The 26,167-nt window shown below is 54.4% G+C and overlaps 1 protein-coding gene across 1 annotated transcript; it reads left to right on the top strand.

The window, feature by feature from the left end:
* Positions 1 to 10,480: 10,480 nt before the first annotated feature.
* On the top strand, positions 10,481 to 13,360 carry Tff1 (trefoil factor 1). Its single transcript, XM_047564771.1, has 3 exons — positions 10,481 to 10,610; positions 12,613 to 12,777; positions 13,185 to 13,360. Exons 1-3 carry the CDS (start codon positions 10,535 to 10,537, stop codon positions 13,199 to 13,201), a joined length of 258 nt encoding a protein of 85 aa, XP_047420727.1. The 5' UTR covers positions 10,481 to 10,534; the 3' UTR covers positions 13,202 to 13,360.
* The last annotated feature ends 12,807 nt before the right edge of the window (positions 13,361 to 26,167 follow it).

Below are 26,167 nucleotides of genomic sequence, written 5' to 3'. Positions count from 1 at the left end.
TGATTGCGTTTGTGTAACTAAAACTTTGTGAAGAGAAACCTTGGCTGAGAGGGGGACTACGGCATTAGAAAATGTCCAGCCCATTTTTATTTTGAGTCTCTTTGCCTCACTGTCTTTGGACAATAGCTTACATATTACGTATCCACAGAGTGAAGAGAAAAGAATTCCTGTGCACCACGCTGCTTGAGAAGCAGGTTTCTATTCCGCTGTGGCTCTGGCCTTCTCTGACCACCGTCTCATCCTGCTAGGAGAGCCCTGGCACCTGGCAAAGGTGTTGGGTGATGCAGACAGGCAACGAGCCAGCGTGTGCACATGGCCTGTGTGCCTGTGGACTCCTTCCATGGGGTGTGAGAGGCGTAGCATTTTCCCAGGGTCCCACGGAGAGTCCGTGGCACATCTGGGGTCCAGAATAGCTCATTGTACTGCAGGAAAGGAAGCAAGACACTTTGGCATTCGAGGCAAAGGTGCTTCGTGCTGGCTGTTTGAAGCCATCGGAGGCTTGTTAGTGAGTCCAAGTCCTGCTGCTTGAGTCCTTCTTCCTCCCAGGTGATGTTTGCTCTCGTGGAAACAGTTCTGGCTTGGCGTGGAGGTCCAGGGGGTGGGGCTGTTGGCTACCCTCTCTTCTCCACCTCCGCAGCACAGCCTGCCTTGTGCCCGCGAGCCAGGCCAGGAAGGAAGTCATGGCAAGGGCCCTCCTTGTCTGCAGCCAGGATGCACCAGAGGCCAGTGAGCTGTCCTGACTGGTGGGACCTGGAGGGCCAGCTCTGGGCATCCACTCCATCCCCACAGCCATCCAGGACCGAGCCACGGGTACAGCAATCTCTATTGAATTTCCTGCGCCTTTAATGTAACATTCAAAAAGAATTATAGAAGACCTAACAACAGCCAGGCCAGGTGCCCACCTGCAATCCCGGTGACTCAGGAGATTGAGGCAGAAGGGTTGCAAGTTCAAGGCCAGCCTTGGCAATTTAGTGAGATCCTGTTTCAAAATAAAACATAAAAAGGCTGGGGGTGTAGCTCAGTGGTACAGGAACTGGTTAAATGCCCAGAACCACAAGAAAAAGATGGGGAAGGAGAAGAACTAACAACATTCTAGTAAGTTTGGGGAGAAGAGTGTTAAAAATTGGCCACAGATTATTTATCTATTTTTTTATTTGTTTGGTCAACAATTTAAATACCATAGTTGGCCATGAAAACGGAAGGCTCGCCTTCCTCCTGGGGCAGGAGATGCCCATCTGGCCCTGGGGGCCCTGGGACTGCGCTCCAGCTCTCCCCGCCTGGTGCAGGAGTGGAGGCCACAGATGCAGGGCAAAGTCCCAGAGCCTCCCTTGGCAAAGAATGGAGACTCCCCGCCTCGGGCACGCTGGCCTTCAGGTGGGCAGGTGCCACTTCTGAGGACCAGCCTCAGCAACTGGGAGGAGGAAGGGGCCGAGCCCTTGGGGACAGGAAGCACAGCCATGGGCAAAGAATAAAGCTTCTGTTGCCGGGATCGCCAGCATCAGCTCAGATCAGCTCGTTTAGATGGAGTAGACAGAGTCCCTTGTGGGCCACTGTGTCCCCCACAGCCTGCGACAGACAGCCTCACTGGGCCTGCGGCCATGCTGGCTGCTTGGCCTGACGGTTCTCTGTCTGAACAGGGCCTTCAGGGGAGCTGGCCTGTAGAGCTGCTGCTGTCTGGCCACTCAGGTAGATTCATTTGTCTCTTTGGGGGATGGTCTTGGGGAGTGGTCTTGGGTGCCCCTGAATCTGCGGCCCCACTCTCTCCTCATAAATCCTGCGTGCGTGTGCACAAACCTGTTGTGTGTGTGCGGGGTGGCACTTCCATGGCAACGTGGCGTTTGCTCACAGGTCTCTCACTCCAAGCTGAGACTCACTGAGCACAGAGCTGCTCCTTCTCCCCATGTCCCTGGCACCCAGGCCAGAGCCAGGACCCCTGGGAGCTCAGGAACTCGGAGACGTGAATGAACAGCCACCACAAAATGAGCGCACCACTCCGCGGCTTGTCCAAGGGGTGATGCTCCACAGGCTGGCACTCATCTCTCTTGAAATAGGCGAAGATCAGCCTGAAGGGAACATAAATCAGTAATAAGACTCATTTCTGCACTTAAAAGTGCAGGGACAAGGCTGGAGGTGAGCAAGCGGAGGCCTGCCACGCCTCCGTCCCCCTGGGTTCTGGTCTGCCTTAGGGCGAGATGGGATCCTGCAGAAAACCAGCCACTCCAGGTCCAGCTCAAAGAGAGGCCAGGGTCCTCTTGCTGGCGGCAAGCTGCAAGCAGAGGCTTCTTTTCTAAGAAGGAGGAGCAAAGCCGGGGGTGGGGTTTGAGAGCCGCCCACAGCCCTGGGGTCGGGTTCAGGGTGTGTGCTGGGCTCTCGGGGCATTTCCTCCCTTTGTCTGGTGCCATGCAGAGGCCCCACCCTCCTCCTGTCCTTGGCAAGGAGTTGGCTGTGATGAGGCTGGGTCTTCTGTGCCCTCCTCACCTGCCTTGGCCACTTGCTGACCCCTTTCTGCTGCGAGAGGAGGCTGGGAGGATGCAGCCCCTGCACCTGCAAGAGCCCTTTTCTGGCTCTCCTGGCCTGGAGAGGCCCAGCAGGCAGACCTCTGGGGCGGGAGCTGCTGGTGTGGCAGCCGTCAATTCCGCATTCCCACCAGCAGTGCAGGAGGGGCCCCTTCTCTGAATGCTCACCAGCGGCGGGAGTTGTTACATTTTTTAATTTCAGCTGCTCTGATAGGTGTGCAGTGACATCTGGTTGTGGCTTGGGTTTGGGTCTCCCGGGTGGCTAGCATCCTTTCGTGAGCTTGCTGCCATCTTCTCTGGTGAAGCATCTCTGTGCCCTTTCCCATTTTCTGGCCAGATTATTTTCTACTGTTGCAGTTTGGAAGTTCTTATTATATTCCGACACAAATCCTTAGCCAGATTTGTAGCTTGCAAATATTTTCTCCCAGTCTGCAGGCTGTCTTTCTGTCCTTGTCTGCTGGGCTTTCCTGGAGCCAGGGTGTTAACTTTGGTGTGGTTCCTTGGATGAAGTTTTCCTTTTGCATCTGTGTTCACACTGCCAACCTGGAGAACTCTGCTCAGTTCTGGGGTCCCAAAGGTTTGTTTTCTTTCCACATTTTGTGAACCGGTGCATTGTAGTTGTGCATAACGATGGGGTTTGTTGTTACACGTCCTGCAACGCTTTTTTCCTGTTCCTCAAAGTTCTGCAGCTTCATATCTTAGTTTGGATTCTGTGATGTGTTTTGAGTCTCATACCAGGGTGTTCCAGCACCATTTGGTGAAAGGCTTTTCTTCTTCCGCTGAATTGGTTCTGCTCCTTTGCCCACATCAGCTGGGCGTGCGACAGTCCATTTCCCAGTCTCTCCTTCGTTTTGTTGATCTGTGAGTCTGTCCATCTGCTACTACCAGGCTGTCACAATTGCTGTCCCAAAATAGGAAACCTAAGTATGGCGGATGGGGTCCCTCCCGCTCGAATCTCCGTTTTCAAGCTTGTTTTGGCTATTCTGGGGCCCGGGTCTTCCAACATCAACTCTAAGATGAGCTGATGTGTGTCTGTAGGAAACCTGGCCGGGGTTTGTGCAGGAACTGCTTTGCACCAAGTCGAGTCGGGGCACTGGCCTCTGCCGAGCCCACCAACGCATCACCTTGGCCGGCCTCTCTGTCTCCCAGGACCTCCGATTCCTTTCCTCAGAACCTTGTCACATCCACACGTGGATCTTGTCCATGTTCTGTTAAATGTATTCCATTTTTGAGTGACTGTCAACGGCGACTGTGTTTCTAATGTTAAATTCTGCGTACCCAGTGACATGGCTGTGGGCTCTTGTGTCCCCAGGCCTCGCTGGCTTCTCTCAGGCTGATTGAGCTCTACCTCAGTCCCTCCTCCCGGTACTGACCGGTCCCTGTACTCATCTGAAGACGGCGGCTCCATTTCTTCCCTGCGCGTCTCTGAATTTCGTCTCCTTCCCTTCCTTGTTAGGGTGACGGGAGCTTCTAGGCTGTGTGGAATGAGAACGATGTTAGCCTTGCAGATATTCCTCTCCAGGTGGAGGGACACCCTCTGTTACTAACTTGCTGAGACTTCTTTTTCTAACTCATGGATAGGTGCTGGATCTTGTTAATTGTTTTCCACATTCGTCACACAATCACGTGCTTTGTCTTCTGTGCCTCGCAGGTGTAATGCTTTCTGTGACCTCCTAAGGTTGAGCCAGCGCCACGTGGTGGGAATGAGCCTGCCTGGTCACTCGTGGACCAGGACTCGTGGGACTCGTGCTGTGCATTGTTGAATTAGGTCTGCAATGTTTCACCGAGGAACCTTGCATCTAATCCAAGATCATCTCTTCACGAGGGATGGCAATGTGCTGTTTTCTTTTGTGCATTGTTTGTCTGGCTTTGGTAACAGGGTAAAATGAGCTGGGAAATGTTCACCTGACTTCTATCTTCTGGAAGAGATTGTGTAAAACTTGTGTTCATTCTTTAAAAAAAGAAAGGGGGGGTATGTAAAAATTTCTACTTTTGGAGATTTAAAACGGAATTCAGTTTCGTGGGTGATCATAGGGTCGTTCACGTTGCGTGTGTCTTCTTACCTGAGTTGTGGTACTCTGGTTTTTGAGGGCTGAGTTTATTTCTAAATTGTTAGATTCTTGAGTGATGTTCTTCATAATTTTCACTTTAGATGTTTGCAAGGTCTGTTGTGATATTCCCTGTTTCATTCTGATGTGAATTATTTGTGTTCTCTCTTAATTTTTGTCAATTTTGCTATAGTTCGTCAGTATTACTGATTTTCCCAAAGAGCAATTTTTTTTTTGTCTTTTTCCTCCTATTTTTAATTTCATCTATTTCTGCTCTTAGCTTTGTTATTTATTTTCTTCTCCTTTGTTATTTATTTTCTTTTGGGTTTATTTGGCTGTTCTTTTTCTGTTCTTTCGCGGTAGAAACGTAGGTTATTGATTTGGGACCTTTTCTTGTGTGTGTGTGTGTGTGTGTGTCTTTAAGATGGGCTTTTGCTGTTGACCTCACACTCCTGGGCTCAGGTGACCTCCTGTGTAGACTCCCAAGTGGGGACTGTAGGCATGTGCCTCTGGCTGGACTCTCTTCATTTCTGATGTAGGCTAATCCTGCAGATTTCTATCTCAGCACTGCTTCAGCTGAGCCCCACAAATTTTGATATGTTTTTATTTTCATTCAGCTCTTGTGTGTTTAAATTTCATTGAAACTTCCTTTTCAATCCATGCATTACTTAAAAGACTGTCACTTGATTCCCAGGTGTTTAGAGAGTCTCCTGCTGTCTCTCTGTTTCCATTGCAGTCTTGGAATCCCCTCAGCACGATCTCAGTTATTTAGATGCATGTTTATGGTGTCTTTTGTTTTTTATATTTCTTTCTGTACTGGGGATTGAACCAGGGGTGCTTTACCCCTGAGTCACATCCCCAGCCCTTTATTTTATTGGGAGACAGGATCTTGCTAAGTTGCGGAGGCTGGCTTTGGTCCTCCTGCCTCAGCCTCCCAGGCTGCTGGGTTTAGCGGCGTGCACCACTCTTGCCACAACCTGCGTGGTGACGGAACGCTTCTCAGAACGCAGGCAGTCGGTCAGATGAGGAAGCTTAGACATTATAAGAAATAATAAGAAATAAAGACTAAGACTCAAATATAGGTGAAAAGCAGGCCCCGCTGGCCAATCACCCCTGATGGCTAGCAAAGAGTGAGACTCTACGTGCTTTGTTTTGTAGGTGAGAACTTCAAAAGGGTTTATTGTGAGAAAAGCTTCTTCAAGATAAACAAATAGAGTTACTTTATATTAGGTAGAGGGAGTGAAGGGAGGGGAAGGGACATGGGGTAGGAAGGGGAGGAGAGTGAACAGACATTATTGCCTCATGTGCTTGTGTGACTGCCTGACCCATGTGGTCCTGCAACATGTATGATCAGAAAAAGGAGAGATGCACTCCATTTATGCATGAGCTATCAGAGTGTATAAATGCATTCTACTGCCATGTGCAACTAATCAGAACAAAAGGTAAACAAAAGTTGGGCCGAGGGGAAAGGGCCTCACTGAGGACTCAGCGACCCGCGCGGCGCTTTTGCCTCCTCCGGGCAGCTGGCGCCTCAAGGCTGTTTGAGCATACAGGTAGCTCTTCCATCCCCGGCAGCTGGCATTTGAATTTAGGGCCATTTGAACCAATGAATTCCGTGGGACACAGAATCCTCTGTGAGCTGGACGTCACCAGGTGACTGAGCTGTCTCCAGCCAGCAAGGTACCACAGAGAGTTCTCAGAAGGGCATCACCCCTGCCCTGAGATGGGTGGAACGAAGCGTGTTCCATTCGCCACTCCCCCCCAGCCTCCGCACCTGGCTGACGGCGGGTCTAACACGACACTTAGAGATGTACTTGCTGCTGTTCCTGGTGGTGTAGCCTAGAGATACCTCTCGGAGCCTTTCGTTGGGTGGTGTCATTGGGTTCAGATCTCTGGCGCCCTTGCCGACTTCCTGCCTTGAAGTTCTACCAGCTGCTGTGAGGGGTCTTGATGTCCCCGGTGTCACTGTGTTCTGCTCTCCTTCTTCGATCCCGTCAGTTCGATTTCTCGTATTGTGACGCTCTTTATTTGTAAGTCCTAACATTTCTGAGGATTTTGAAAGCCATGCCCTCAGCATGAACCTTTTGGGACGACCCATGCTCTATTTTCCTCTGGGCCTCTTGCGCCTCCCTGTCCCCACGCTTCCCCAGTGCAGACTGGCAGAGAAGCCCAGGGGCCCGAGGTCTGCTCTCAGAAACCGACTCCAGCTCATCATCTCTGCAAGTGGGAAAATCAAAAAGACCACGATGCCCTTGGAAAGCATTATGACTTCCCCTTCATAAAGTGGGAATTTAAAAATATACACTGAAAAAAAAAATACACTGATCTGGTGCATTTCCGTTATTTGGCTCACAGCTGTGGCCCCGGCAGCATGGTGCTGGTGCCTGGTAAGGACCCCCTGGCTGTGTCTCAACATGGCAGAGAAGCGAAAGAGGAACTGGCTTTGCGCTGCAGGAGTGGAGGAGACTACTGCACCACACCACTGTCACCAGAGCTACACCAACCCCTCCACGGCACGCCCCATGACCTCATCATCTCCCACTAGGCCCCACCCCTTAAAGGCACCCCCATCTCCACCATCCACACTGGGGCCAAGCTTCCAGCACACCAGCCTTTGGGAGGCAAGCCACCTGCAAACCCAGCACAGTGATGGGTGGACTTAGCTGCCTGCCATGCGCCCTGCAGATGGACTTCATACAGGGGGCCTGGCTGGGTTGTGCCAGCTTGGTGACTTTAGAGCCACCCCTTCCTCTCACTTGGAAGGGGTCAGCACGCCATGTTGCAGGGAGGACTCGCCTCCTCCTAACTCATGTTTCAAATGAAGTCGCTCATTTGAACCCTGCTGGTGCCATGGACAACCCACTGCTGGCCATGTGCAGCCCGTGGCATGTGCTTGGTACCCATCGTGGCAGGACACCTGCCTTCCTGAGTGGCCTCAGTGGTTTCCAGGTGGTGAGGTGACCCAGGAAGAGGGGCACGCTCTTCTGGACACAGGTGGGCTCACATAGGGCAGTTTTGCAGCCCAGGTGCCTTTCCCAGCCATGTGCCCTGCCCCCAGGGCTGCTGTACCACCTGCCTTTGCAGATGTCAGGGCTGCTCAGGAGGTGAGAGCCGGTGCCAGTGAGGGGCAGGGCTGGGAGGAGGGGCGGGAGAAGGGGACATGGGTAGACGGGGTGAGGCCCCGTCTCACCACTGTGGCCACTCGTGTCCTGTCCCTCCTGGCCAAGCCTGCACATTGCTGGTGTGTGTAGGAGCTCAGGGTTTGCTGGGAGGGGCGCTTCCCTCACTGGGAGCTGAAATCTAAGAGATACAAGCGCTCGGGCCTCACCTTGGGCCCGTGTTTAACTTCAGGGAAGGAGTGAGCAACAGTCACAGAGGAGTGTGTCAGTGGGGCGGGGCCCCTGGCACCCCAACGTCAAACACCCCTCTGCATCTGGCTCTGACTCACTGGCCAGGGAAAGGGCACTTCCTCTCCTCCCCTCTCCCTTTGGGGGAAAAAATTGCCACACTGCATTTTTAAAATACAGTAAACGGTAAAAGTTAATTGTGTGTATTTAAGAAGTGCTTTAGGAGACCGGAAGGCGGAATCCAGGGGAAAGGCTCTTCTTCCCATTGAGTTCTTTGTAAACTTTCGTGTCTGGAGCTTTTTGACTTAATACTGCAGCAGAACAATTTTCCATGTTATTACATAGCTTCCCTAGGGGTGGGGGGTGGGGGCACAGGCCTCACTGGACACGCCCTGGGACCATCTGAGCCCACTCAGCCATCGCCTGAAGTCACATGCTGAACTACTGTGGGGTTTGGTTTCTGAGGCTCCGTGTCAGGCCAGGGCTAATGCTTAATGACCCTGGAAAGCCTTTTTTTTCTTTTCCCAGAACGTAGTCACACTGGTTGTATTAGCTCCTGGGGCCGTTGTAACAAAGTCCTCCAAACCCAGAAGCTTTAATGACGGAGATGCGCCATCTTGTGTTGCTGGAGCCTGGTGTCTGCCGCACGCTCCCCTGAGGGGTCCCTTCCAGCCTTCTCCCCGGCTTCGGTAGCCTTAGCTGTCCCTCGGCCTAGACGGTTGCTCCCTGTGTCTCCACCTCGCCTTCCTGCTGCACCTGTGTCCACATTCCTTGTTTTTATAGGGAAACAGTCCTGGCCACCTTAACAACTCCAACTTACCTGGCTCATTCACAAAGACCCTATTTCCAAGTCAGGTCATGCTCGCAGGTGCTGGGGGTCAGGACCTTGATATCTTTTGAGGGGATACAAGGTAACCCATAGCACTGGCACATGGTCCAGCCATTCTGGGGAAGGCTTGGGACAGGGGTCACCATATACCTTGTGGCCTTGCTCTAAGACCCCTCCCCAGACCCTGGACTCCATTCTCTTTGAGGGATTCTGTCCCACATCAACCCTGGCCTCAAAGCCTGGGCTACTGGACTTCAGAAGGATGCTGTGGGCATCTTTCTTCTTTTGATCCCACTTTATTTATTATTTAAATTGACTAAAAAATTAAAATTATATCTATTTGTGGTATGCAAACGATGTTTCAGCACAGGTGTATACCTTATGGAGTGGCGAAATCAAGTACTTAATATATGGGTCGTCTCCTGTGCACATATTTTTTTTGTGCAGTGAGAGCACTTAAAATCTGCTCTCTGATTATTCAAATATACAGTATGTTGCTATAAACACTATCACCTTGATGGATGCTGGCTCTCTTGAACTTGTTCCTCTGGTCTAACTGGAACCGTGTCCTTTGATGCTTCCCCAAGCCCAGGTTCAGCCCCAGCAACACCACTCCACCCCCTGCTTCCAGGAGTCCAGCTGTCCATGCCTAAGACAAGCTGGATTTGTCTTTCTTGTTCAACTCAACTCACTCAACATAATGCACTCCGGCTCCATCTGTGTGGTCACCAATGATAGGCCATTCTTCTGTCTTAGGGCTCACACTATCCCGTGGCCTGTAGGCACCGTGAGTTCCGTGTCCATTCACCCCTCTGTGGTCCCCACTCCCCCAATCCTCCACCCTGGATTCCATGGTGTGGCCGACTGAAGCTCACGCAGGGGAATGCTGCTCCACCTCACGCAGGTCTGGAAAAGATTCCAGAATTCCCAATTTCCCTGTGGCATTTCTGCCTAAATACCCCACCCCACGTCTCTGAGTTTCTCTTGGGGTGAGGGACTGGAGGTGACGGAGGTCAGCTGGCCTACAGACCCAAAAGCCCACAGCCCCCACCTGCAGCTCCAGCAGCCCTGTGTCCAAGGTGGAGGCCTCTGGAAGGGGAACCTCTGGGCAGGGCCAGCTCCCTGCAAAGGCCCTGGGTGCCTCGGCACTCATGTACACATTTGCCATGGAGATGTCCAGCAGGACAGAGCAAATGGAGAGAAGGTGCCGGCAAAGGTCCAAACCCCTGGGGCGAGCAGAGTGGGGAACAGACTCGTCCCTCCCCTGGGCATCTTGTCCAGCCTCAGTACCCTCCCTCGGACCTGGACTCTCCACATGGCTGAGAATCACTCCTGTGCCCATCCTGAAAGGACTAGGTCAGCTGGATGGGGCTCCTCCTCCCCAGTCACCCTGGAAGGGGACATAGTTGAAGCTACTGGGCCTTCCTGGACCTTCTGTCCCTATGAATCAGCTCGGTGAGAGCAGCGTGTGCTCCTGTGGGAGGCACCTGGACCCAGGTCTGGTTGGAGGACCTCATGGGATAAGACAGGGACTTTCTGAATCTCGAATCCCTGCCCCGGGATCGCTGGCCACACAGCGCTCTCCCTATCAGCAAACTCGCCGACCGGCTTCACGGGGTCTCAGGAACGCCTTGTAATTGGTGGAGATTGTTTGGCGTGGAGGAATGGGGACCCTCCCTAGGCAAACTCTGTCTCACACTCTAAGCAAATAGTCCTGTCGTATAAAGGCGGGAACTCGGACCGATTCCCATCCTGACTCGTGGTCTGCTCTGGCCGAGAGGAGGTGAAGTAGCCATGGGGCACAAGGTGACCTGCGTCCTGCTCTTGGTCCTCATGCTGACCCTCAGCACCCTGGCAGGGGACCAGAAAGGTAAGGCAGCCTCCTGCTTCCTGCTGGGCATGGCCAGGTGGACGTGAGAGCCTTGGTGTCGAGTGACGCCGCGCAGCCGCCGCTGCCTGCGCCAGCACTGTTCCAGCCCCTGGAAGTACACCCGTGGACAGGACAGGCAGAGGCAGGCGGCAAATACTGCGAGGGCAGGCCGGGGACCCGCGGGAGGTCGCTTCTCCCTGAGAACGGAGGAGGAAGGGCCCTGCCTGTTCGGAGGACTCGTCTGTCTCCACTCCATCTGGAGAGGGGAAGGGTGCTCTGCCTGGGTCCCCAGCTCGGAGGGGCTGCAGAATGCTGTTGATGGGGTGGTATCTGCTTTGGGGGGGGTGTAGCAGAAAGTACTTTCCCAAATTTCCAAACCCAGGCCCTCCGCAGAGGTTACAGAGGAGCTAGGGATGCTTGCTCACCTTTAGGAACCTGCCAGGCCTCCTCATGGCTGTGGCTGTGGCCAGGTGGAAGCAGGTATTTTAGGGCAGCAGGAAAGAGAATGCCTATAGTTTGGGGCCTCCAAGGTCGTGGCAGGAAGTGGGTGGGCTTCTAAACCCAAGGGAGGAAATGGCCTGAGTGAGGGTCCCAGCCTGCTCGGCTCTTCCCCTCCCTGCCCAGTCCCCAGCTCAGCCCCTGACCCTTGCCCTCTGGCCCGGGGCCCAGGACTCATTTTGAATCCCCTGGGTCCACAGTCCCGTCGCAGCACAAATCTATAAGACCGTAATTGCATGTTTGGCTCTCAACAGTCCCTCGTGTGACCACACCAGGTGGGCAGGACAGAGCCCTGTAGAGCACAGAGGCCAGTTCAGGAGATCTTAAACTCCTGTTTGGGGACCCCAGCTGGGAGGCGGTGGGTTACCCCTGCAGTGGCCAGGTGCCCCTATTGTCCCTTGGGGCTGCTTATTCTCCCTTTCTGTGGGCTCCCCTAGACCTCCAACTGCCCCATGGGGTATTCATGATGGGGATCAGACCTGAGAAGGCTGATGTCCCCACTGAGGCCACCAACCAGTAGGGATAGGTCCTGACATTTCCTGCAAAACCAGGAGCCCTTCAAGAAAGCCCAAGTCAACTTCCACATGTGGACACAGACCAGGAGGGTGGCACCTGTAGAACCCTGGACATCCCCACAGCACTCCTGAGCTCCTCCCCTCCTGAACCCAACAGAGACGCACGGGAGGTGCTGCCACCCCGCCTTCTGCTGTCTGCCACAGCCTGATGGCCACCAGAGCCCTCAGGCCCCCAGACTATAGTCCCCAGCTCAGGCCTGGCTGACCTCGTACCCAGGCCATGTGACAGCTGTGAGCTGCCCCTGTGGCCCCTACGAGCCTCCCCAAGCCTCCCCAGGAGTATCCGCATGAGTGAGTCTCCCTCTGGAGACTTCACCAAGGCCCTGTTTCACGCTGCTCAGGGGCCCCCAGCCTAAAGTCACCCCAGTCCCCACCTCTCTACTCACCTGCTCCTCACCTGCTCAACCTCCTCCTGCTCAGCAGGGAGCCCTTTCTGTTTTGCTCAACCTGTCTGCCACGGGCCCTCCTGGGAGGCCCACTGTCCTGCACTTCCCTCTGAGCCCAGGGGTGATGGTGCTGTGCTGTCTTGTCCGTTTCCATGAGCTTCTCCGCTAGGCTCTGAACGACAGCTCTAGTTTACCCTTCTGGATACCCGTCGCCTGGCCCAGGTGTGTTTCTTGCACGCATGAGTGGTGCTTGGTAAATACTCATTTACCAGGTGAGTGAAGCTGAACAATCCTTTGCTGGAATTAAGGAGCAAGCGGATAAGTCGCGGGGCAGGCGCAGAGTGGCGGGCTTCCTCCGTGTGCCTACGTTTGCACACCCGGAAAGCCGGCCCTGCCTCCCACTCAGACCCAGAGCCGCACTCGGCATCAGCCTCGCCAGGCGGTTCCTTCCTTGGAGAAGGAAGCCGGGTGGGGCGTGGATGATAGCATGGGGGAAGCCGGCCCATGACTTACCTGTGCTTCTTGCCCTTTCTGCACTTGTAGAGTCGTGTGAGGTGGCCCCCAGTCAAAGGGAAAATTGTGGTTTCCCTGGGGTCACGGCCGAGGAGTGTGAGAAAAAGAACTGCTGTTTTAAAGCCTATCCCCCTGGGTACCCCTGGTGCTTCCATCCTCTGATCCCAGACAATACTACAGACCGTACTGACGAAGGTACTGCAGCTGGCAACACAGTGGGGTCTGAGGGTTGAGATCAGAACAGCTGTGGGGACCCCGGAGCCGCTCAGCGCCTCGGGCTGTGCTGCGCCTGCCGGCAGCCCTGGGACGCAGTGAGGTGGTTCTGCCTGCCAAGGCTGGGTTCCAGCCGGGCATGGAGAGTTGGGGCTGAAGGACTGTCCCATCCGGGACCTTCGTCACCTCTCGAACCAAACCCGGGGAAGATTCAGTCCGTGTGACGCTTTCTGCTCGCTTGGGGTGGATGTGGCGGGGTGATCATGGAAACATGAAGGCAGTTCCTGCTCTCTAGAGATTTTCCTGCTGTATTTTAAGCAAAAACTCTGCAACTGCTCGGAAGGGAGAGAGAACAGTGTTCTCACTAATGCCTGTCTCCCCCACCGCAGAGGAGTGCGCCTTCTAGACGCTCTTCCCGCCGCCCGCTTGCACCATGACTCTGCGCCTGGTGGCCCTGGAGCTCCGCCACCTCCTGCCAGACCCACAGCCCTGTTTTGCAGCTGTTCTAGATGCAGACGGACCACTCTGACTCTAGTACTTAAAATTGGCCTAAAATTAAAAGAGATGAGCGTTATTCTCTGCTTTATTTTTATTTTCTCTAAACACAAACTGCGTTTCTGTCTCTGAGAGCGGAGTGCAGCGTTTTCGCTGCCGGTTTCCAGCCCTGGATTGCAGACTAGCTGCGGGGCAGGAGAGGGCGGCTGGGGGGAGGTGGGGCCTTGTGCTGGTGGCATCAGTGTCTGTGCGGGGCCTGCAGACTCCAGGCTCATTCTGGGTTTTGAGGAGCGAGTCTCAGCCATAGTCTAGTGAAGTCCCAGGGCTCCGCAAGCCTTCGCTGTGGTGGCCCAGCCACCAGGGGACACAAATGCCTTTCTCCCCCTTTACCTCCCAAATGGAAGCTGGCTTAGGAGATAAAGCTTGACGGCCTGTCTGAAGTGCCAATGATAAGAACGCAGACAGTGGGACACCTGGAGGCTCCACCCTGGAAAACTGAAGGAGGGGGAGGGACACTGTCGCCCAGAGTCATCTTGTCACCTTTCTACTATCACAAGCCAGATAAAAGGATGCACAGCCACCTGAAGTTCCCAACCAGACGCCACGGCATGTGGCCCTGCTGACGAGGGCACAGAGCCCCCTCGTGAGGTTGCGGAATGGCGCCCCCCCAGGCAGCTGGATTCCTCTCCCGACTTGGGTCTGCCAGGTGCCCTTGGGCTGTGTACCACCTGCACAAAGGCACAGGGTGTCTCTCACTCTGGGCAGTTAGCTGGTTCCCAGCAGGAAGAGTGCTGTGCTGAGCACCCCTAGACCAGCTTCCCAAATACAGGATGTCTCTCACTCTCACTCTGGGCAGTCAGCGGTTCCCAGCAGGAAGAGTACTGTGCCGAGCACCCTTAGACCAGCTTCCCAAATTAATAGTCAGGTCTGCCAGTCCCCAGACCATGGGCCAGCAGGCCGAGGAGGAAAGAGGAGCAGGAGGCCAGCAGACACGGCACAGGAGAGCCGCAGCAGGATGGGAAGGACCTCACCTGCACACAGCAGCACAGCGGCCCCTGGTGTTCGGAGGTGCTGGGTCCAGGACCCCCATGGACGCAGGATCTGCGGGTGCTCCAGTGTCTCATAGGTAGTTGGGCCGATGATCTGGTGTACTTTAAGAAATCTCTAGATGTCAAAACAGACCAGCTGGTTGGGGCCCCATGCCTTCTCCCCACAAGTCCTCGGGGCCAGGGAGGTGGCTTTCCCCATGACAGCTCAGAACTGACCTGTGTCCTGGGTGCCTGCCATCCTCTTCTCCCCTTCTCACCTTCTGCCTTATCTTACTTCCACTCCATGAAGGACGGGGAAAGAACTCACTTTCCACCCTCTCCTTCAGTAGAGGTGGCCACGTGGCTATGTTGGCCATGAGACGTAGGTGGCATCTTGAAGGTTTTGAGGAGAGACTTTTCTCCCTAATAAAAGCCTGTACGCCCCTGAGCTGATGATCTGAGCTCCCACCACCTCCATTCTGAGCTGGGTGAAGCTGGTGTCCTTCCTTGCAGGTCAATTGCTGCTGTTGACCACCTATTCCCAAGGCCGGTATCGACCCTCCATGGAGAGCAAGCCTGAGGCCCAGCACAGTGGGCAGCGGCAAGTGCTCTTACCCGAGGTGAAAGTCCTGGGGACGAGTCCTCAGGAGGGTCCTTGATCTGTTGGGGAGTCTAGGCAATCTGCTCTCCATGCCTGGTGCTCACTGCAGTTCTCCCTGCAGCTGGCAAGTGTCCCCCTCTGCCCCTGCACAGCCCCACTGCAGGTAGGCGAGCGGGGTCCAGAGAAAGTCTCCTCATGTTGGCACCATCAGCTGCGTTACAAGTGATGCTCCTCCCTGGCTTGGTCTCCAATCTGTAGGTGAGGGGCACCTGCTGCCACACAGGTCAGGGTCACATCAGGTGGTCCCAGAACTGAGGGCGCTGATGACATGGAGGCCTCATGCAGCCAGGATGAAGCGGGCTGAGAAGCCTGGGGTCCTGCGTGTCCGTGGCATCTTGGGTGGGAAGCAGGTTTGGGAGGATGTGCCACCTCTTCAAACTTGCAAAGGGACTTTGCTGCAGCCTCCACACGTGCCGATGCCCGGCTGGGCCTGCCGTGTGACCACCACACTGAGCACCCCCAGAGGCGAGCACAGGGTGCCCAGTGCCCATAAGCACATCTTGCCATGCACTGTCCCAGTGTCCAGAGCAGAAGACACACAGGCCACAGGCCCTGCACGCTCACTGCCAGCAGCAGGAGGAGTCGTGTGTCAGCCGGGGCGAGCTTGGCCCTGGCTTCCTGGGAGCACCATCCAGAACCCTCACCTGCTCACTGTCCCTGCGCCCAGCACAAGCCCCAGTCAAGCCTTCCTCGGAGGGTGTTGCTGCCCCTTGGCGATTTCTATCTTGAGTGGAGCAAAAGAACCCGAGCTGACCTGAGATACCAAGAACTGGGGACAAAGGCCAAGCAAGGCCAAGAGCACCCCCTGGGGCATCGAGGGCACCCCACCTTTCCCCTCCAGTGTCTCAGCCCCAGAACTTGAACGAGCCGTGGGCAGTTGTGAAGCATCTCCCGACAGAGCCTGGAAACCGGTCTGAGCCGCATTTTCCCTGTGGGCTCCTACAGCGCACCTGTGGGCGGCCAGGAGCCTCCAGCTGGGGCCGCCGCTGCGGACGCCTTGCTGCTGGCAGGTGCAACTGGATGGCGGCTGGGCCAGCTGACGGGAGGCTGACCAGGCAGGGCCTCTCCCCTCCTTTGGTCCCTGGGCTGCCGCCCGGTGGGGGGAGTGAAGGGGGGTGAGGTCACCACTCTCCCTGTCTCTGTGTTCCTCCACCACGCCCTCCGCTGGCACCCACCCTCCACACGCACACACGCGGCCGCTCAGCGTCAGGATGGGCAAGAGGCCCAGGACTCCAGGGGCTGCAACCCTGCCGCCACTGCCCTCTGCCCTCTCACTCCAGGAAAAGGGCACAGAAGAGGGTCTGGACAGCGGTCTCTGCCGCACGTCCTCCTGCAAAGTCTCGCCAGCCAGGAGAAGCCCAGTGGGAGATGGCAGCAGAGGGGGCAAAGGAACACGCAGGGGTGGGCACAGCCGGAAGCCTGGCAGAGAGCTGCTGGGCACGGGAGCCCGAGGTGCTCTGGAAACAGTTAAAGACAGATGCGAGGCCCCTCCTGCCCCGGCCCCTCGGCTGCCTCAGAGCTTCTCAGGGGCATCTGAGCTCCCTCGGTCTTTGTGGGGTGCGGGGAATCGCTGAATTCTGTACGTGACAAGCACAGAGGCGAGAGCAGGGACTCATGGCTTCCTTCTGGTCCTCACACCAAGTGGTGAGATGAGAATGGGGCAGGGCAGAGGAGGCGCCAGGAGGGAAATGGCTTCCTCCCGCACCCCGGAAGTGAGAGGGAAGCACCGGCCCAGCACCAGCTCTGCTTGCCATTCTGGCACTTTCCAGGCAGAAGAGGAAGCTTCGGAGCAGCAGCCCAGGAGCCCCAGGGTCCTTGGAGTGCCAAGGGGTGGGGCGGGCCAGCTGTGGCCCCAGGACCTCAGCGAGACCCGCTCCACACGGGGGCTGAGGGTTTGTCGATCATGGCACCTGCCCACCACAGGTGCTCTCAGGAAGGGGCCTGAGGTGGGGCGTAGACCACCATGCGGGGCAAGGGCTCCTAGGACCCTGAATCCGTGGGATCCCTGTAGGGGTCCCCCACACTTACAGTGGCAAATGCTGCTTGGTGGCGGAGGCTCCTTTGGTCTCTCTCCCTTTGGACGCAGGCCCACCTCAGCAGTGGTCGGCAGAGCTGAGCCACACTCTTCCTGCTCTGCAGACATGAAGTCGAAGCACCTGTCTGACCAGTTCAATCCCAGGTGCTGCCATAGCTGGCTGCAGGTCCTGCACCCCACCCTCTTCCGACTGGCCTGTGGACGGCAAACCGGGAACTTTCAAGCACTTCCCATGTCCTCGAGCTCCTCAGGTGAAAGTCCAGGGAGTCTCTTGTGGGGAGACTTTCACCTTTGGAGGCAACGCGGGGGCTTTCCAGTAGGCAGCAGGGCATGGAGAGTCCTGTCTACCCTGCAGCCGTCTGGCACGAGGGTGGGCCGCTCGTGGTCTGTCTGAGGTCTGACGTGGACTTGGAGTGTGGCCTGGGAAGCAGTGAGGGCCTTGGCTTGCCACCAGACTCAGAAGCCAGGGAGTGGCAGGGGTCCTGGCCCTGCGGTTCCAGTGACACTGAAGGCCACACACAGAAGGCCTCTGTATCCTCGGGTCCCACCTCTGCAGATTCCACTGACCTCAAGTTAAAAACATCAGGAGAAAAGTCACCCCTGTGCTGCACACACAGGCTTCTTCCTGTCATTATTCCCTGAGCAACGCAGCATCATGGCTCTTGTCTAACCTCTGCGTGGTCCCGGGTGTCACATGTCATCAAGAGATGAGTTAAAGTGCACAGGAGGCCCCGTGTAGGTGATGTGTAGAAGCTGCTCCCACTCACATCAGGGACTTGAGCACCCTCAAGATTTGGTCCACGAGGGTCCTGGGCCACTGCCCCCCAGGGGCCAACCCCTCCTCACCCCGAGTTGGCATGCAGGTTTCTCAGCAGCACAAGCACAGCTCACTGAGGGGCTTCAACAGCAGACCCTTGTTTTCCTGCAGTCTAAGCTGGGAGTCCAAGATCGAGGGGGCAGCAGGGCTGGCTTGTCCCAAGGCCTTGCACCTGGGCTGGCAGAGGGCCACTCTCCTGCTCTTCCCAGGAAATTGTCTCTGTGTGTCTGGGTCTGCATCCAGTCACCTCTTCTCCCAAGGACAGGGCCGTATAGAGGAAGGCCCACTGTAAAGACCTCATTTTACCTTCGTCAGCTCTTAAAGACTGTATCCAAACACAGTCACGTTTGGAGGCACTGGGTCGGGTTTGAGCCCACGAACGGGGAGGGTGTCATGATCCAGTCCGTGACCCTGTAACATGCAGCTGGGGAGCCCTGTCAATGCCAGCTACCAAAGATCAGGGTCATAACTGTTCACTAATGAGAATAGTAGTCAATTCTGCTGGAGATGGTTAAAAAAAAAAGCGAATTTTGTGATACTGACGATGTGTCAAGTGTAGTAGACAGGGGGCAGCCAGGTTTGTGGGATGTGGTCAGTGTTCACAAGCATGGTTCCTTGTGACACTGTGTGACCTGGTGACCTGTGAGATGTGCCACATGACAGCCTGGAGCCAGCAGGAACACTCACAGACAGACAGGGACGGGAAGCCAGAGTTCTAAGGAGCAGCACGCACCTACGGTCATGGCTCTGCGGGCCACTGGCGGGTGACCCTGGCAGCTCAGCCCCAACATTGCAGAGTGAGAGCGTGCTGCTCTGGGCCGTGCTGGACCACAGCGTGGTCAGGGTCCTCGTCCCTGAGTCCTCAGGTAGCTTGAGGGTGCCTGGTGGCCAGGGCCTGCCATCCCCAGGTCTCTGGCTCTCTCCAGCACAGTTCTGCAGGGAGGGGGAGAGCAGCAGGCCCCAGGAAGCTCCCAGAGCCCACGGCCGAGCTGTGTCCACTGCACCTGCGTGGAGCCTGCTGCCCCTGCACCGTGAGCTAGGTGGGTGTGCTGTGCAGGGCCAGCACCTCCATTCGGTCTGTGAGCCTCTCTGCTCTGAGCTGCTCCTGGGCTTCGAGGCTTCACTGCTCCGGACGATTTCCCACACGATAGGGTCTATTCGGAGAGTGCAGAAGCAAGGACAGGACCAGGAGCTCTTGAGAAACTGAGCTATGGTTTTAGATCATATCTGTAGGGCCAGCCACACAATCACAACCAGGTACGGTCAGCTTAAGGAAACCTCCTCATCTTGGGTTGAGCCTGGGGAGGGCAATTCACTGCTGAGCCTTTGGGAAAGGTCACTAATGAGAAGGGGACTTTGGCCCGGCAAGCTGCAGTGTCAAGGCCACTGGGAAGGAAGGGCTTGCAATCTAAAGGACCACGCAGACCATGGCTGGTGACACAGGGACTTCTCCCAAGGTAGAGCTCAGCTGTCCCTCCCAGCCCTTAACCTGTCACCGAGCTGGATTTTTTTGAGACAGCAAACATTGAATCAGGCAAAACCACACATACCTGCTCGTGGCTGTGGTCCAGGTGGAGTGAGCCCGACGCCCAGAGCAGCTGTTCTGGAGACAGGCAGGGGAGGGTTGTCCACGTCCAGTCCTCTCTGGTTCTTCCGGGTCGGAAGCTGGGAAGAGCTTGCAGGTGGCCAGTGACCTGCCACTCTTTCTGGATTTCTTGTGGAAACCGGCAGAAGCAGATCCCTGGTCAGAGACGAAGGGCTTTGTGACTCCTAGGGCAGCAAGCAGCACCAACAGCAGGAGGGCAGGTTCCCTTTGCCCAGAGACCTGGGGCTGGCAGGGCTGGGCTCAGGAGGAAGCCGGAACACTCAGGGAGCTGCGCTGCAGGAAAGGGCCCCTGACCGTGGGGACACGAGGCCGCCCGCCCTTCGTCGTGGAGAGAAGACCTTACCTAGGCTCCAAGTCGTTTGCTCCACAAACATCCTTGAGAAGACAGACCTGAAGAGAGGGCTGCTGTCGCCGCCTATTATCACGGGGGTGAGGGGTGGCCAGGAGGGGATTTCTCTTTGGGCTGTGGGGCTGGCCAGGCACCTGCTCCCAACCCTGGATGAATGAGAGCAGAAGCCCCGTGTGAGCCACATGCAGCCCAGGAGAGGAGGACGGGATGGGCCCAGCATGGCCACACAGGATGCACTCAGGACCAGAGGCAAGGAGCCACAGCTGTGGGAGGCAGCCCTGTAGCCTCCAGAGGGAGGACGGGGTCCGCTTGCTCACATCACCCTGTTGGCTGGCAGGGGACTGAAATCCACGAGTCCCTGGTGAGCAGGCACTGCGCCTCTTCCCTTGAAAGAAGGTCGCCCGACAGGAGGCCTTCCCCGGGAATAGAGGGTAGGGGACGGGACACTCCCCTGGGCAGAGTGGGGAGGGGCGCCCTGCCCGTGGGCCGTCCGGAGGGCACTTCCGTTAGGCCTCTGCAGTTCCCCCCAACTCTCCCCCTGTCCTGGTGGCACTTAAAATCGAACCCTGATTTTAGATCTTACACCACAGGGTGGTTAGTCTTCCTTCACAACGTGTGCAGAAATGTGAGAAGCTCATGGAGAACCGCCTCCAACAAGCAGAACACTAGACATTTCATTTCCAGATTTCAGAAGGACTGAGATAGCATTAAGACTTATTTATGTAAGTAAAATAAAGTGATTCCCTCCATCTTTGTTTAGACGATTTTAAGACTATACTACAGGAGTAAGCAGATTTTTTAAGAAAAGAACTAGATAGTCAATGTTTCAGGTATTATGGGCCATGTGGTCTCTGTCACGGCTAACAGCTTCACCATTGTGTCTAGAAGGCTGCCATGAAGCTGTTCCTCTATGGATAGAGGAACAGCGTGGCTGTGTTTCAATAAAACTTTATGTAAAAAACAGGTAATGGGCCATGAGCCATAGTTGTCAACTCCTACCAAGATGCATTGGTTTACTTTGACTAGAACTTTAAATGGGTTAATGTCTCAACTTTAAAATTGCCCCGATCACGGCTTGATTCGTGGAGGCATCAAATCATGCAGAGAGACCTTCAAGAGAGTTTCACTCTTGACTGCAGGATGCACTGAAGATGTGTTTGCTTTATGTTCATCTGGTCACACCCAGACTTGTAAGACATCCGTGACCTCATTCCCTCCCCAACTCAGCACTGAGATTCCCATCTGCTTTGGTCCATCTGCTTATTTCTTCTCCCAGCTTTGGTTGATCCTTTGTTATATATTTAGTCCTGGGCTTGAATAAATTCTATTGCTGACTAACTACACTGATCTGCACAACAAACAGCAGAAGATCAGGGCCCTAGGGCAGGACTTTAACGTGCACGCCATTCAACCGTCCCCATCCGCATTAGGGACAGTGAGAGTGGAAATTGGGATAATGAAAATGCTTTTTGTCCTGATAACAATAAAAATGAGACCTTATCATGCTTAGGTTTTAGGGACTGAGTCAGACATGGGACACTTTCCACATGTCTCGTCTGCACCTTCCTTTCTGTGGATGAGGGAGCAGCGGAGGGACATGGTGAGGTTTGCCTTATTTACTTGCAGTTATCTGTGCAATCCATGTCTAGATATTATTTTGTGATTTCAGAAGATAATTTGGATCATGTGTAACACGAGGTGGCAGATTCCTTTCCCCAAACACCCAGGATGATGACTATCCACTTGTCTACTCAACTGCCTTCTTGAGGTCAGCCTACCATGTGCCAGACTCAAGGCAGAGTCCTGAGGAACTGCAGCGAGTGGGGTCTGGGTGGGATCTGCTCAGCCTGCATTGGCTTGCTGTCATTTATGCAAAGCATTTCACTCACCTGGACATAAAAAGGGGGATGGCTACCTTAGCCCCATCTCTGGATTGTTATAAGGACTCAAAGCAAAATAGCATATAAAATCCTTGGACAATTGCCTGGCATCAGCTAGCCTGCAATCTTTGGTAAAATTAATACAGGAGCCATAAAAGTAAAAATTCACTCACAGTGTAGGTGAAGTGTGGACAGGGTGCAGTAGGGGAAGGGTGAAGGCATCTCTCTTTAGTCTGGGTAGAGCAAAGAGAGCCATCCTGGAAGAGATGAGCTGAGGAAAGACAGGAGCTGGAGAGAGTGGAAGAAGGACCTGAAGAGGAGGGGCACGTTGACACAGGTGTGTTTCAAGAGGAAGTATGCTTGAGAGCCCAGCCATGGGCATAAAGGGTCCTGCTTCTCCTGCTCAGGAGTTTGGCCTGTCCTCTGTAGGCTGCGAGGCTTTTTCATTTTGTAATGATAATTAAGGCAGATTTTTGCCTAGATGGAGACAAAACTGTGTTGGAGAGACTAGTTAAAAGACAGTGGTAGCAAACCAAGTGATGAATCACGTGGACTTGACTGGGTTGCAAATGTGAATGCTGACAGAGCAACCTGGCGCCATGATGGAGCAAATCTGTACAGGTGGGAACTGTCTGGGGCATCCTAGAGAAGTCAAGCCCTGTGTTGAGGGGTGGTCAGAACTTCAGCGCCAATATCTTCTAATGTTCTTGGAGGACAGGCTTTTAAGTGACAACTTCTCTAAGCTGTCTTCATCTAGAAGCAATATCCTATTTTGTGGGATATTTTCACTTAGTGCAAATCCTGACTCACCAGTGCATTGCATGTACTGTTCCATTGTCCACTAGCTTGCATTGCTTCAGATAAGAAGTCAGTTGTTCCTCAGTGTTCTTGAGGGAATGTCATTTTCATCACTTGCTTTAGCTGCTTTCTTAATCACTGATTTGCACTATTTCACACTGTTTTTCTTTGTATTTATCTTTCTTGAAGTTATTTGAGTTTCTAGGATTTGTTGGTTTATCCTTATCAAGTTTACAAAAAGTCTGACCAATATTTCTTCCAGTAGTCATTCTTAGCCCAGTGTTTGTTCATCACTTTTTCTCTCCTCTCCTACCAAGGCACTAATCACGTGTATGTAAGGCTGCTTGACACTGTATCAAAATTTACTGAAATTCTACTCATTTTTTTCCCAGCACCTGTTTGTCTGTGCTTTTGTTTGGATAGTTTGGACTACACCAACTTCAAATAAACTGACCATTTCTTCTGCAGAATCTCCTTTTCAGCGTCTAGCCTAAAATCCCTACAGTGAATTTTTCATTTCAGATATTGTATTTTCATTTCTAGAATTTCTACTTGGATTAATTTTTACTTTCTATTTCTATATTGAGATTACTTTTTTTTGATCCTTCATTACATACACACACACACACACACACACACACAAATATATATGTAAATCTGAAAACTTTTGTGCCATTTCTGAGTCTGTTTCTAATCACTGATCTTTGTGATGGGTGTTGGACATGCTTTCCTGCCTCCATATTTCTGATAGGTTTTGATTTTGTGTTACATACTATGAATGCTGTGTTGTGCATCTAGATTTTGTTGCTAACTTTAGTGGAGTGTTGAACTTTATGCAGTCAGGTAGTAATACTGGTTGAACTCTGTCCCCCAAATGTGTGTGTTGGAGCTCTAACCTCGAGGACCTCAGTGTGTGACTATTTGAAAATTGGGTCTTAAAGGGGTCATCAAGGTAAAATGTAGCTATCAGGGTGGGCCCTGATCCAATATGACTGGTGTGCTTATAAGAAAGAGACACCAGGAATATGGTTGAATTGAGGGGAGACTATGTGAGGACATGGGAGAAGATACCATCTGCAAGCCAAGGAGAAAGGCCTCATGAAGAACCAGCCCTCCCTGCACCTTGATCTTGGACTTCCAGCCTCCAGAACTGTGAAAAATTGCTTTTCTGTCATTGAAGCCCCATTGTGGATTTTATCATGGCCACCTTAGCAAACTAATGCAGGCAGTTTACTTGCAGATTAGCTGGGTTCTTTCAAGACTTCCTTTAAAATTTTTCTAGAATGGTTCTAGAGCACCTTCATCCTGGGACAGCAGTCTGCTTTCTTGCAGGTGGGTGATCACTTGCTCCGCTAGGCTGCTCAGAACTCCAGGGTCCCAGTCCCATGAGAACTGTACTAGTTCTTCAGCTCAATCTCCCCAGCGATGATCCCTCCCAGCAGCTGTTTTGTCTGGCCTTGGAGACACAAGTAGATCAATATTTGACCAGAAACCAAGGGACCCCCTCATATCTCACGCTCCCTTTTCTTCCTTCTCCCACTCCACCTACCCCAGTAACCTCCGGTTCTGGCCTCTGCTGAGGTGGTTTTGTCCGTGGTCCCCGCAGGCAGAGATCAAGGGTGATCCTGGCTCTGTCCCATTGCTACTCTTCCCTCCCACATGGCTGTCCGGCCTTTCCTGCTGCTGCGCTGCTGTCCGTGGGGAGGGATGGTGACAAAGAAAGGCATTGCCACCCAGTGCCCAGTGGGTCTGAGAACATGCCTGGACACGCTCTGTGACTGAAAACCCAACAAGAGCAATCAGGAGAAGAAAAGCTTAATTGGGGGCTCACTGTGTCTGAGGTCTCATGCCATAGATGGCCAAATCCACTCCGTAAGGCTCTAAGTGAGGCAGAACATCTTGGAAGAATGTGGTGGAAGAAAGTGACTCAGGACACGGCCAGGCAGCAGAGAGATTTCACTTGCCAGATACAAATACATACCCCAAATGCTGTCCCCGGGACCCGCCCCCTCCAGCCACAACCTACCTGCCTTCAGCTACCACTGAACTGATTCACTGGCTGGGTCAAAGCTCCCATGACCCAATCATTTCACCTCTCCATGGTTTTGCAGTTTCACCCAGAAGCTCTGGGAAGCCCTCGCATCTAAACCGTGACCCTGTCAACTGGCACAGGCACAGAGAAAGCCTGTGGTGCAGTGAAAGTCGGCACTGACACCAGCTTTTGCTTGAGGCAGAAGCTGAGCCTCGGGGTCGGTGCGTGGTGCCCACGCCTGGCCCTGGTGCTGGGAGTGTGGTCAGCCGGTGCGGCTGCTGAGGCGCGTGGGTGCTTACTCCAACCAGAGCAGAGTGCTTGCTCTCCGTTCAGACACAGTCTCTGTGACGACGATTTCCCAGCAGGGAAGGAAATTGGAAGAAAGGTTCCCTTTTCTCATTTGCACTCAAGCACCACGGGGGCCTTGGAATCCTGGGTGGAGGGCCTGAGTCCGGCGGCCTGAACCATCTCAGTGTGAGAAGCACCTCCAGGAGTCACAGGCTTCCTCTGGGGCCAGGGGGCAAGAGGCCAGAGGCAGAGCAGGAGGAGAGGGGTCTGGGGGCTTCAGTGGAATCCTGCAGGGCCAGGAAGGGGACACAGAGAAGAGAATGGGGCTGGTGCTGGAGAGAAGGGTGATGCAGAGCACTTACGTCTGGGTGGAGACAAAGGGTGACAGGGTTATGGGCGTGGTTTTCAAGGATTGAGTCTCCCAGCTGCTCCTTGGAGAACAGTGCAGGGTGGCTGGAGGGGCTTGAGCCAGAGCTGGCAGGACCCTGAGGGAGCAGACGTGCCCTCCAAGCCTCAGGACGGGGCAGGCTGTTGACAGGGGTTTGGCGTCCATGCACCCCTGGTCACTGACTGCCCAACCCACCATTCACAGATCAGCAGCCTCTGGAGATTTCCCTGGGGTTGAGAACTTAGGGTCCCTCTCTCCTTCCCATCATGCCCCTCTGATTTTATTTTGGGATGTGTACCCCTGACTTCTTTCTTCTCTCTGTCCAATCCACAACCCCACCTTTTCAGAGCATCTGACCCCCGGAAGTGGGCCAGGGTCCAGATGCCGTCTTTGAGGACATACAGAGAATTCCTACACAAGTAAAGATGCTGGTGCTGGGGAGATAGCTCAGTCGGTAGAACGCATCCTCCATGTTAGGCAAGCGCCCCACCACTGGCTACGCCCAGCCTGAGAACCAACCCATTAACATTGCCGGTTCCAGGAGACTCCATGTCCCTCCTCAGCCCCTTCTCCATGGGGTGCAGCCCCCCACTGCTGCAATGGGCCAAGAGGAGCCAGACAGGGCCTGTGCTGCAGCCCTGGAGGTGTCCCTGCGGTGCTGAGAGAGTCCCCTCTTCCTCTGCCCATGCTCTCTCTCTGCTGCCCTGCCGTGCTGTTCAGTTATAAAAGTCCTGTGGTGGCCACCCCCTTTATCAGGAGCACCACGTGGAAACCCCCGCTCCTGGGGGTGACCCTGTAAGTGCCAACTCCAGACATGCACGTGGCCCTTTTACACGTCAGTAACCTGGCAGGAATGGCTTCCTGCCCAGGGCAGCGGGTGGCTGTGTGCAGGGAGTGCGCTGGGTGGAGGCCTCTGGCGCGGGGCAGGACTTCCTCCGCCTCTTCTCGGCCTCCACTCTGGGCTATCTCAGCGCCCTCTCACAAAGGAGCTGGAG

The sequence above is a fragment of the Sciurus carolinensis genome, chromosome 9 (genome assembly GCF_902686445.1).
Source record: "Sciurus carolinensis chromosome 9, mSciCar1.2, whole genome shotgun sequence".
In the NCBI taxonomy this organism is placed as follows: Eukaryota; Metazoa; Chordata; class Mammalia; order Rodentia; family Sciuridae; genus Sciurus; species Sciurus carolinensis.
This window is presented reverse-complemented; position numbering and strand designations above follow the sequence as displayed.

Excerpts from the sequence above, each read along its gene's own strand:
- Tff1 (XM_047564771.1), top strand. The coding sequence starts at position 10,535 with ATGGGGCACAAGGTGACCTGCGTCCTGCTCTTGGTCCTCATGCTGACC. Across the intron at positions 10,611-12,612 it reads CCTGGCAGGGGACCAGAAAG|AGTCGTGTGAGGTGGCCCCC; the intron begins GTAAGGCAGCCT and ends CTGCACTTGTAG.